The following is a 12,679-nucleotide window of genomic DNA, read 5'->3' as shown; positions in this document are numbered from 1 at the left end:
CATGAACGGTGCAGCACGAATGCTTGCGCGAATGCTGTGCATTGATCTACCCATATTTTCCCTCAATGATACCGACAGTGTTTGCGTATTGGTACACCAAATGTAACGTTACATCAACTTGCAGCGCGTTCGGATTTATCGAACAAATGCATCAAATTGTATGCGTAGACGGGTTTACAGAAATGGTAGCAGAAGATGAATGTTGAAGTTTTGTTGCACACATATCAAGATGACGCTGATGCGTACCATTTTCCTCAAAACAGTGTAGGTGTGTTCCATGTGTAGAATCAACAAAGTTGCGCCAACGCTGCGTTTTCAGACACGCTTAATCGAACGCGAAGCAATACACATTGGTAACAAACAACAAATCCAGGCTTCAGCTGTTTGGTTGATCTTATGGACCACTTGGCATCTTTTGGAAGTAAGTGTTGACTAAAATGCACAGTTAAAAACAGCGTACAAATACGGCTTAAATAGTTTGCACGAAATATCGGCATCCATCTAACTAGCTTATTGCTCAGCTCGTCGTGCTACATAGCTAGCTAACGTTAGCTAGGTAGAAGGCAACGCAGCTCAGCTAGTGAGATTTCTAACAATTAGCGTAGAGTTAGCCATTTAGCTAGCTAAACTATATGTATCAGTTTCTTTCATGTAGCTAATCCATTCAACCAGCTAACTAATCCATCACTTAATTGTCTCCTAGCTTCCGACTTGAAGTACCTAGCTAGCTACATTATCTAGCCAACGTTAACCGTGTTGTTAGCTACTGCTAAATTTGATGCTGGCTTTAAATCTGACCAATAACACATTTTAAGAGGATTTACAGTATCTAAAGTCTACGTATTCTTACCAGTAAAACTGGCAAGTTTTGCGACATAACGCTGACTTATTTTCAGATAACCCCATTTAAAAGTATTATTCATAGGACATGCATTTAATTCTAATTAGCAGAACAAGTGCCAGCGCATCTTCCATTCAGGTTGCAGTATAAATGAGGAATATCCCAGGTCTCCTTCCGGCCACCAACGACACACTTATTAATATGGAGTTTTATTGAATTCAAGCGCCTTCATACAATCCTTATGTGCCTCGATGAGATCTGTCCAACTTTCTTCACCCTTCTCAATGATGCAAACATTCCTGACTTCGTATCAGGGCACACAAGAGTTTCAGTGCTTTCTTCCCTGTGCCCTCAATGGCCCGACGCTGGCAGCATACACCGAGGACATTTTTCAGGTTAGCTAGCTAGCTGTTACGCCTTCATGCGCATGGATGCCGATTTATGTCTTTCAGATGACCCTTCTGACAAGCCCCCATGTCGAGGTTGCTCATCTAACCTGGTGGAACCCTATATAAAATGTGCAGAGTGTGGACCCTCACCTTTCCTTCTCTGTCTCCAGGTGAGGGGCTCACATTGCTTCCTCGGGCATGTGCATGAAACTGTTTATACATTTTGCCTAGCTTGATAACTTTGCATCTCTACTGACACTTGAATTACTTAATCCAAATATGTTACAGTGTTTTACCAGAGGGTTTGAGTTCAAGAAACATGAGAGTAATCACAAGTATGAAATCATGGTAAGACATTGGAAATTGTGATGTCCATTCTGATTAACATATAGAATATTGACTCTTCAGTTATCCATTATTTACCAAAAGTATGCTTCTGGCAAGCTTGTGATCATGCTCAATACCGTGCCTCCTCCTTCACACAGACATCAGACTTCCCTGTGCTGGAACCTAGCTGGACAGCACAGGAGGAGATGGCCCTTCTGGAAGCAGTCATGGACTGTGGCTTTGGGAACTGGTAAGTAGACACACATTCTCTGACTCTCTCGCTCAAATGTCATATACAGTTGAATTCGGAAGTTTGCATACACCTTAGCCAAATACATTTAAACTCAGTTTTTCACAATTCCTGACACTTAATCCTAGTAAAAATTCCCTGTCTTAGGTCAGTTAGGATCACCAGAGAGAATGATTTTATTTCGTTCATCACATTCCCAGTGGGTCAGAAATGTACATCTACTCAATTAGTATTTGGTAGCATTGTTTAACTTGGGTCAAACGTTTTGGGTAGCCTTCCACAAGCTTCTCACAATAAGTTGGGTGAATTTTGACCCATTCCTCCTGACAGAGCTGCTGTAACTGAGTCCGGTTTGTAGGCCTCCTTGCTCACACACACTTTTTCAGTTCTGCCCACACATTTACTATGGGATTGAGGTCAAGGGCTTTGTGATGGCCACTCCATTACCTTGACTTGGTTGTCCTTAAGCCATTTTGCTACAACTTTGGAAGTATGCTTGAGGTCATTGTCCATTTGGAAGGCTCATTTGCGACCAAGCTGCCGCCAACTTCCTGACTGATGTCTTGAGATGTTGCTTCAATATAACCAAATAATTTTCCTGTCTCATGATGCCATCTATTTTGTGAAGTGCACCAGTCCCTCTTGCAGGAAAAAACACCCCCACGACATGATGCTGCCACCCCCGTGCTTCACGGTTGGGATGGTGTTCTTTGGCTTGCAAGCCTCTCCTTTTTTCCTCCAAACATAATGATGGTCATTATGGCCAAACAGTTCTATTTTTGTTTCATCAGACCAGAGGACATTTCTCCAAAAAGCACAATCTTTGTCCCCATGTGCAGTTGCAAACCGTAGTCTGGCTTTTTTATGGCGGTTTTGGAGCAGTGGCTTCTTCCTTGCTGAGCGGCCTTTCAGGTGATGTCGATATAGGACTCGTTTTACTGTGGATATAGACACTTTTGTACCTGTTTCCTCCAGCATCTTCACAAGGTCCTTTGCTGTTCTTCTGGGATTAATTTGCACTTTACGCGCTAAAGTACGTTCATCTCTTTGAGACAGAACGCGTCTCCTTCCTGAACGGTATGACAGCTGTGTGGTCCCATGGTGTTTATTACTTGCGTACTATTGTTTATACAGATGAATGAGGTACTTTCAAGCATTTGGAAATTGCTCCCAAGGATGAACCAGACTTGTGGTCTACAATTTGTTTTGATTTCCCCATGATGTCAAGCAAAAAGGCACTGAGTTTGAAGGTAGGCCTTGAAATACATCCCCAGGTACACCTCCAATTTACTCAAATTATGTCAAGTAGCCTATCAGAAGCTTCTAAAGCAATGACATAATTTTCCAAGCTGTTTAAAGGCACAGTCAACTTAGTGTATGTTAACTTCTGACCCACTGGAATTGTGATGCAGTGAAATAATCTGTCTGTAAACAATTGTTGGAAAAATTACCTGTGTAATGCACAAAGTAGATGTCCTAAACGACTTGCCAAAACTATAGTTTGTTAACAATACATTTGTGGCATGGTTGGGCAAACAAGTTTTAATGACTCCAACCTAACTGTATGTAAACTTCCTACTTCAACTGTATTACAAACTTGCAGACGAGTTGCCATTTGCAGTCTGATTTGTTCTGTAGCATCCCTCACTTGTACGGTCTGCCCATATCAATATAAACACATTCAAGTTGATAACAAAAACATAACTGTCACTTTCCTGTTTGACTCTGCACAGGCAGGATGTGGCGTATCAGATGCGCACCAAAAACAAGGAGGAGTGTGAAGCCCACTACATGAAGAACTTCATCAACAATCCCCTGTTCTCCTCCACCCTGCTCAACCTCAGACAGATAGAGGAGGCTCGTACTGCAGACACAGCCATTCCCTTCAAACGTCAGTATACACACAACACACCTACTCCTCTGGACTTCTCCCTGCATAGTAATAAGGAGGGTTTGTTTGTCACAAGTTATAGTAGAATTCTTAAGCCACACAACAAATACGATTTAGGATATGCTTTTGTGTATGACCTCGACTAACCTGTACCCCTGCACATTGACTCGGTACTGGTACCCCTTGTATATAGCCTCAGTATTGTTATTTTGTGTTACTTTATATTTTTTAACTTTAGTTTATTTGGTAAATATTTTCATTACTCTATTTCTTGAAATGCATTGTTGGTTAAGGCCATGTAAGTAAGCATTTCACGGTAAGGTCTACCTACACCTGTTGTATTCAGCACACATTTGATTTGATGTCCAGCTGATAAAGGCAGGGAGGAATACATGGCTTTTTTTCATTTATCTGATATGCAACTACATTGTTCCTCATTTATGCTTTCTTTCTTACACAGTAATAACTTGATTACTGTACTGCCATGTTTGTCATGACGGACTTTTCAGATCACTAGGTAAAAATACTCTGTTGGTTTTCCTCCCAGCCACTGACGACCCCCCCAGGCCCACCTTTGACTCCCTGTTGTCTCGAGACATGGCTGGATACATGCCTGCCAGAGCAGACTTCATGGAGGTGAGAGGAACTAGGGTCGTTTTTTTTGGGGGGGGGTCGCTGCATGGGATCCATTCCGTTGTCCTGTTTGTAAGGCAGAACACAGGATCCGCGTCGCGAAAAACATATTCTTGGTCGTACTGATGGTGAGTTGACGCTGATCTTATATTCAGTAGTTCTTCTCGACTGTATGTAATGAAACCTAAGATGACCTGGGGTACTAATGTAAGAAATAACACGTAAAAAAACAAAAAACTGCATAGTTTCCTAGGAACGCGAAGCGAGGCGGCCATCTCTGTCGGCAATCCCCTGTTCTCCTCCACCCTGCTCAACCTCTTAAAGCGTCCATGCTTTTAGTAGTTCCAATCTCACGAGACATAGTCGGACATAGACATTCCATTTTTCTGTTCTGCATGTTCCAAGAACATATCCCCATGTCATAATGAGTATGTTCTCATACTCTTGGCATATTATGATTGGAATCATAGGAAGTACTTAAAGATCACCAAGACAGAACCCTTGCCACCCATGTATGAATGAAGATATTACATTACATTTAAGTCATTTAGCAGACGCTTTCTCCTGATGGCTGCCTTACTGCAGTCTTATTGTACTCTGACTCATCTCCTTGTACCTCTGTGATTCTCTCCTGCTATTTGTCATCCTGTCTAGGAATTTGACAACTATGCTGAGTGGGATCTGAAAGACATTGATTTTGTGGATGATGACTCAGACATACTACATGGTGAGTTGAAAGTGCTATCATTGTATTTGAATTGAGAGAAAAGTCCAACCCTGCTTATGTTTATTGTACATGTACTGTGTTTTAATATCATCCTTGCCTTGTCTGACATTTGTCTGGTTCTTTCTAGCGCTGAAGATTGCCGTTGTTGACATATACCATTCAAGGTTAAAGGAGAGAGGAAGAAGAAAGAAGTAAGTTGAAATATTTTGCGTTTAACTATAAAGATGTAATGGACTTATTCAGCTCAAAATTCTTAGAAGCTTTGCCCTTTATCATATGCCTGTAATACTCTGCAAATGTTGCCACAATAACATTTTAATTGCTTTTCAAAATCAGGAATGTGATACCTACACAAGTAACATAACACTCTACACTAGCCTGTTAAAGAGATAATCACTGAAGCAATGGTTCAAAATCACCGGTTGCTATTAATGCTGAAAGGCTTAAACATTAGACAACTCAAATTTGATTATTGTTTGACCTGGCCACCTTTTTTAAATGAATTTGAGATGTTCATGGATTGTTACATTCCGTCCGTCAGTACTGGTCTTGGCCACAGTGGTCAGACCATTCATGTGGTAATACATCCATCATTAAATCGGACTTAACGAATTGCTGCTCCCCTAACTCTGTGGAATGGCATGTGGGCAGGTATTGTATGTTAGCTGGCCAGAGCTCCCAGGACCATGCATGCGTGTCCCAAATGGCATCCTATTCCCTACATATTGCACTACTTTTGGTGGGCCCTGGTCAAAAGTAGTGCACTATGTAGGGAATAGTGTGCCATTTGGGATGCAAACACTGCTAGCCTACCCTCAGCTGGTGACATTTGTATTTTATTTAACCTTTATTTAACTAGGCAAGTCAGTTAATAACAAATTCTTATTTACAATGACCGCCTACCCCAGCTAAACCCTAACCTGGATGACGCTGGGCCAATTGTGCACCGCCCTATGGGACTCAATCACGGCTGGTTGAATTTAACCAGGGTCTGTAATGACGCCTCTAACACTGAGATGCAGTGCCTTACACAGAACCCAAACCGGCTGCGTGCATGCGCTATTGTGCATACATTTATTTTGTCCCCCTACACCAAACGCGATCCCGACATGCAGGTTAAAATATCAAAGCAAACTCTAAACCAATGACATTAATTTGGGGACAGGTCAAAAATAATTAAACATGTATGGCAATTTAGCTAGTTAGCTTGCACTTGCTAGCTAATGTGTCTTATTTAGCTAGCTTGCTGTTGCTAGCAAATTATTTATTTTTTATACAAATTTTGGTATCCAATTGTTAGTAGTTACTATCTTGACTCATCGCTACAACTCCCGTATGGGCTCGGGAGAGACGAAGGTCGAAAGCCATGTTTCCTCCGAAACACAACCCAACCAAGCTGCACTGCTTCTTAACACAGCGTGCATCCAACCCGGAAGTCAGAGGAAAAACCGTGCACCTGGCGACCTGGTTAGCGTGCACTGCGCCCGGCCCGCCACTGGAGTCGCTAGTGCGCGATGAGACAAGGATATCCCTACCGGCCAAACCCTCCTTAACCCGGACGACGCTAGGCCAATTGTGCGTCGTCCCACAGACCTCCTGGTCGCAGCCGGCTGCGACAGAGCCTGGGCGCGAACCCAGAGTCTCTGGTGACAGCTAGCACCCAGGATGCCCTGTTGCTAGCTCATTTGTCCTGGGATATAAACATTTGTTGTTATTTTACCTGAAATGCACAAGGTCCTCTACTCCGACAATTAATCCACACATAAAACAGCCAACCGAATCGTTTCTAGTCATCTTTCCTCCTTCCAGGCTTTTTCATCTTTGAACTTATATGGCGATTGGCATCTACACATTCACAGTATTACCACGACAACCAGCAAAACATTTGGTCTTTCAATCACCCACGTGGGTATAACCAATGAGGAGATGGCACGTGTGTACCTGCTTCTATAAACCAATAAGGAGATGGGAGAGGCAGGACTTTCAGCGCGATCTGCGTCAGAAATATTTTAGCCCTTGGCGTTGCAGACTCTCGTTGGCGTGCGGGAGCAGTGTGGGTGCAGTAATTGAATAACATGGATTTCTACATTTATTTTGCGGCGCACGCGACGTGTCTGTTCTGGTCAGCATGTTAGTCCGCTGCGCCACTTGGGAGTGGTCTAATGGCAAAGGCCCAAGGCAGTGACCTGCAGGCCACAGAGTTCAGACGCAGTAGGCCTTACTGTCCGGTCCTGTTTAACATCACAGGAAGGCTACTTGTTGCAAAGCTGTTCTATATCACAATCACAACTTCAAGCTATGTGGTTCAGGTTCAACAGCTATATGCTACCATCACTCATTCAATTAATGTCAGTCTAAATCCACTACTGTTTTCACTCACTCTACCAGCCTGAGAGTTTGCTGGTATTTACCAATGGACGGTGTCCTTATTAATGTTGTGTGTCTTCCAGGATAATCCGGGACCATGGACTGATCAACCTGAGGAAGTTTCAGAGTAAGTGCTCTCCTAACAGATTAGAGCTGGGTTGCAGAACCACCAGCAGACCAGGCATTAATATAACACCCAGACTGAATATGCGTTATGTATCCATGGTTGCAATAATGATCAACAGTAACCTGTGATCCCGGAGGCACTGCCAGTGCTCTTATTTACGATGGACGCTGAGACCAGTGCGACGAGTGCCAGAGTGCCACAGCATAATTATTGCTCCACTATGAATAGATGCCTATGAAATGAACACTGCAGGTCTAATGACCAACTGTATTGGAGCTTTGAGCTCTTATTGATCCCCTCTCCATGGGCAGCGTTTCATCTAGCTTGGTAATATAATCGATGTTCATGTCCCACTTTTTATTCATGGAAGATGGGAAGGCAAGAGACTCCCTGAATAGATGTGTCCAATCAGTCCTCTTTTTCCTTTACTTCCCAGTGCAGTGCTATATCCAGGTCATGCCCTGGGAAATTGGCTGTAGTTTTATGGGTGGAGGAGGACACCCTTACGTTTTATTTATTATTTACCAGCCTCCAGTCACTACAGCCCACCTCCTCCCCCTCTCTCCTCTTATCTCTAGTCTTTCAAGACAAAAGAGAACCCAGAGTTGCTGTGGAGCTGCAGCCTGGTTGTCATGGAGACTGTCAAAGTGTGTGTGTCACGGTAATAGAAGCCGTTTCCAAGCCAGTGTCGTGCCTGGTCTGATCATGCTGTTGCTCCAGGCAGTTTGACCAACAGTCTCACTCCCCTTATAGACATCAGTACCTCAGGACCACCAGTCCATTCCTGTTATGGAGTGTTTCAAATCTTTGACTTCGCTCAGCAGGACATTGACTCTACCTGTGTGTGTTTCGCTGCTATCTACACGTTCCTATCACTGTACAGCCCCCAAATCAATGAGGAACTCAGCTGCCAGCTTGAAGACAGACACAGATGTGCGGGCCACCAGCCTTGAGCTGCTGTCATACTACTACCCCACATTCACTGTGAACACAATATAGAACTATCCAAGAAATGTCCATGTCTGCAAAGCCACCAGAGTCCACTCAATATATACCATAGGTATACAGGTAGATTCTTACGGCACAAAGTATGAAGTGGCTTTGAATAAATAGGTAATATGCTGCCGTTTGGGACACAAACACTAGCAATGATTTGAAAGGAGAGCAGCAGCAGCCCTTGAAGGGGGGTGAGGGGAATAGGGTGGTATGGGGTGACCTGCCCATCGGGGGAGCTTTTACATCGGCCATCTCATTGATGCAAGGGGCTCACTCCATGTGCGATGTCTGGACATTTCCTCCTCTGGTGTTCCGCAAAAGCCTCTAATCTAACAATATTGAATGTGATACAGATCTCCAATACAGATCACTGCTGTCATATTCTCTATAACATGGCTGCCAGCCCCTCTTCCTGGAGATCTACCAAGTTTACAGTCCAACTCCAATTTACCAACTCATTCTAGTTATTAACTGCTCACCAAGACCTTAACTGGTTGAGTCCGGTATGTAGGGTTGGACTGAACCTACAGGACGGTAGATCTCCAGGAGGAGGGTTAGCCTGAACCTACAGGACGGTAGATCTCCAGGAAGAGGGTTAGCCTGAACCTACAGGACGGTAGATCTCCAGGAGGAGGGTTAGCCTGAACCTACAGGATGGTAGATCTCCAGGAGGAGGGTTGGACTGAACCTACAGGATGGTAGATTTCCAGGAGGAGGGTTAGACTGAACCTACAGGATGGTAGATCTCCAGGAGGAGGGTTAGACTGAACCTACAGGATGGTAGATCTCCAGGAAGAGGGTTGGGCAGCCCTGCTCTACAATAACAGCTACATATCACATGACCATTGTGTTTTTGTCTTCCAGTTCTGGAGCGTCGCTACCCTAAGGAGGTACAGGATCTGTATGATGCTATGAGACGTTTTGCCAGGGTGGTGGGCCCCATCGAACACGACAAGTTCATAGAGAGTCATGCATGTGAGTTTAACATTATGATATTGTACATGTAGACATTTTGATGTTAACACCAATATAATTGTTTCTTCCAACCCCTCCCCCTCTGGTCTACACAGAGAGCAGTCACACATCCAGTGTTCCCCTGTGTTTAATATTGTGGGTAACACTAAGGTCATCAGCGTGGTAATGAGCCAGTCAGATTATCTCCAGTCCCAACGCAGCAGCAGACCCCAACGGGGTGACTGGATGTGTGAACTCTCTTTGAGTGAGAGGCGTGTGTCTGTGCATTTCTGTTTGTGTCTGGGGATGAGACATCATCTCGTTCTGATTAAAGGGCTGGGGCTTCAGAATAGCATGGCGCTACTCCATTGTTGTGTCAGAGAGAAAAGCCGTAGAGCCTACCTGAGCTACAACTCTGGTCTGATCAGCTCTGATGTTGGGAAGCACAGATCTGAGGGTTAAAGAGTTTCTCACTCTGTCTGCCTTTCTGTTTGTCCACCTGTCTGTCTGTCCGCCTGTCTGTAGTGAGGTGAGTGTGGACAGGCCTCATTGACCTCGTCCTCCTTGTCTTTCAGTGGAGTTTGAGCTGAGGAGAGAGATCGGCAGGCTACAGGAGTACAGGAAAGCAGGCATCCAGTCTTTCTGCAGTGAGTCCAGTCTACCCATCTAACCCCATCACCAGGGCCCATACAGCTCTAAAAAGTTGTACAATTTGTAGGAAAATTGTGCATTTTGGGACACAGCCCGAGCCTCATTAGTAACTCCCTTGTGTCAGCCAAGGCTGACTGACTGCCCCAGTAACCCCCTCCCTCCACTGTGTCCCCCTGCAGGTGCCAAGGTGTATGAGCGTGTGAAGCAGGTGAGGGAGGACGAGCGGAGGAAGAGGACCATGCTAGTTGATGTGCTGCAGTACATTCAGGACGGACGGGCCTGCCAGCAGTGGCTCAGCAAACAGGCTGCCATGTAATCCTTCCTCCTTACTCTTGTGCGGCGTTTCACTATCCATTCCTCTGGATCCTGTGGTTGTACATTCATGTTCACGTCAATCACTAGCCCATCTGATTCCACTAATCAAGGGCTTGATAAGTTGACTAGTTGAATTAGGGGTGCTAGCACCGGACTATAACTGAGATACCACCCACCTACTCTGGTTTATTACTGTGTGCTTGGCTCTAACGGCAACAAGTAGTGCTTGATTATTTGTTTTTTTAAACAAGAATAGCTCTACTTATCTTAAGCCCAGCTCTTGGGTATTCTCCAAGTTCTGATAATTATTCTTCATGAAGAAAAAGAACAAAACTGCTAGTGTGTGTGATGATTCATTCTCTCTCTGGACGAGGATCTCAGAGAGTGAGAATTGTGTGTGTGCTGTAGTGACACTTATTATCTCACTTCACAGTGACGCTGGTATCACTCCTGTTGTCACCACCATCACTACATCAGGTAAGGACTCTTCATCTCCCGCTCCCTCCCTTCTCGCCGACTTTTCTTGTCATGGCAACAGGTGGAGTCACGTTAATGCATTCTCAGAGATGCTCATTCAGAAATACGCTCGACAAACAGGACGGATATGTGTTTTTGTCTCTAGCTTTATCTTTCCGTTGTCATTCTGTAACCTCCAGTGCACAAGTAGGACACATCTATGTACACTCAGTCATTTCCATCCATTTACACTAATTTGTCTTTATTTTCCAACAAAACAGATTACCTGGATTCCTCAACCTGTCAGGTTGTCATTTAAAACAACAGAACAGTCAGGTTTTATGTCAGTTTAAATGTGTGTGATTAATTGTTCCACAGCAACAGGCAGGAGATGCGCCCCTCCTCTCAACCTGACTGGCCTGCCAGGGACAGAGAAGCTCAACGACAGGGAGAAAGAGGTACAAATAGAATTGCATATAAAATCCATTCTATTACATATTAATTCTAGGATCTCTGGATATAAGGCTCTCAGCCCCACCAGGAAAGAACATGAATTCCCTACATAGTGCACTACTTTGAGTAGTACACTCTAACCCGAGTTTTGACTAATCTGATTCACCTTATTGGCCAGCTAGATTGGGGTTGGTGCAAAAATCAACATTACATTAGCTCTCCAGGAACAAGTTTGGGGAATACAGTGGAATTTGGGACGCAGTCATAAACAGCGGGTTGGGGTCATAGTGGGTCATGGTGACTGGTATTGTGTTGATGTAACATGGTGTCTCTCCTGTGGCTGTCTGCAGTTGTGCCAGGTGGTGCGTCTGGTGCCAGGTGCCTACCTGGAGTACAAGCAGGCTCTGCTGAACGAGTGCAGGCGGCAGGGTGGTCTACGGCTGGCACAGGCCCGGGCACTCATCAAGATCGACGTCAACAAGACACGCAAGATCTACGACTTCCTGATCAAGGAGGGCTACATCAACAAAGCCTAGGCCAGCCTGAGAGACAGGGTGTGTCCTAAATGGGACCATTTCCCCTATATAGTGCACTACTTTTGACCAGAGCCGGGTGTAATTTGGGACCCATTCAGAGTCAGGACTGTTCCAGCAGGGATCTTGGCTGGACTGGACACTAACTGATACATTTTATACTCATGTTGTTTTGGTGAAATGATGTTGTCACGTGCTGTGAGAACTAAGTTTCAATGGCCCTCCTTTGTTTGAATGTTTGTTTTTCTATCGTATCTCTAAATTTGTCATCAACTTCAGGTCTTACATTTTGCATCAGTCTTGCCTTGTATATGTTCTAACTTCTAACCAAACTGACATACCTTCCTATTTGTACAGTACTTTATTGTCAGTGACACAGCAGCAGATAAGAAAATAACAGTGTATTTATTTCTCCTGTAATAAAATGTTTTATGTAAAAAGTATTACAGTATATGGTGTAGTATTTTACTTATTATTGTGTAATAGCAGTTACCTGTTTTATTAATTCTATTACATGATAACCAACTTTCCATCATAGCATCAGTGCTGAGTTGCTTTATGTAAGCAGGTCCTGTTAGTGACACCTCTCCCAGACTCCCAGTTTGACAATGGGCTCCATCTCTGATTTGATTCATTCTCTGCCAGTGGAGTGGGTCTGGAGGTCGTATACATGAAGTGTTTCAGACCCCCTCCCCCATCCATATAACCTTATTCTTTAAGATGTAAAACTGATCCTCGAATCTTACTTCGATGTTAAATGAATATACGT

General features: G+C 44.2%; 1 protein-coding gene across 1 annotated transcript; it reads left to right on the top strand.

The window, feature by feature from the left end:
* Nucleotides 1–12,353, top strand: tada2a (transcriptional adaptor 2A). Its single transcript, XM_046294232.1, has 15 exons — nucleotides 1–421; nucleotides 1,294–1,400; nucleotides 1,519–1,578; nucleotides 1,716–1,807; nucleotides 3,541–3,698; nucleotides 4,246–4,334; nucleotides 4,986–5,058; nucleotides 5,186–5,249; nucleotides 7,509–7,552; nucleotides 9,413–9,523; nucleotides 10,078–10,149; nucleotides 10,333–10,465; nucleotides 10,902–10,945; nucleotides 11,303–11,382; nucleotides 11,728–12,353. Exons 1-15 carry the CDS (start codon nucleotides 397–399, stop codon nucleotides 11,911–11,913), a joined length of 1,338 nt encoding a protein of 445 aa, XP_046150188.1. The 5' UTR covers nucleotides 1–396; the 3' UTR covers nucleotides 11,914–12,353.
* The last annotated feature ends 326 nt before the right edge of the window (nucleotides 12,354–12,679 follow it).

This window comes from Oncorhynchus gorbuscha, linkage group LG13 (genome assembly GCF_021184085.1).
Source record: "Oncorhynchus gorbuscha isolate QuinsamMale2020 ecotype Even-year linkage group LG13, OgorEven_v1.0, whole genome shotgun sequence".
Lineage (NCBI taxonomy): Eukaryota > Metazoa > Chordata > Actinopteri > Salmoniformes > Salmonidae > Oncorhynchus > Oncorhynchus gorbuscha.
The sequence above is the reverse complement of the archived record's forward strand: the minus strand, read 5'-3'. Positions and strand labels throughout refer to the sequence as shown.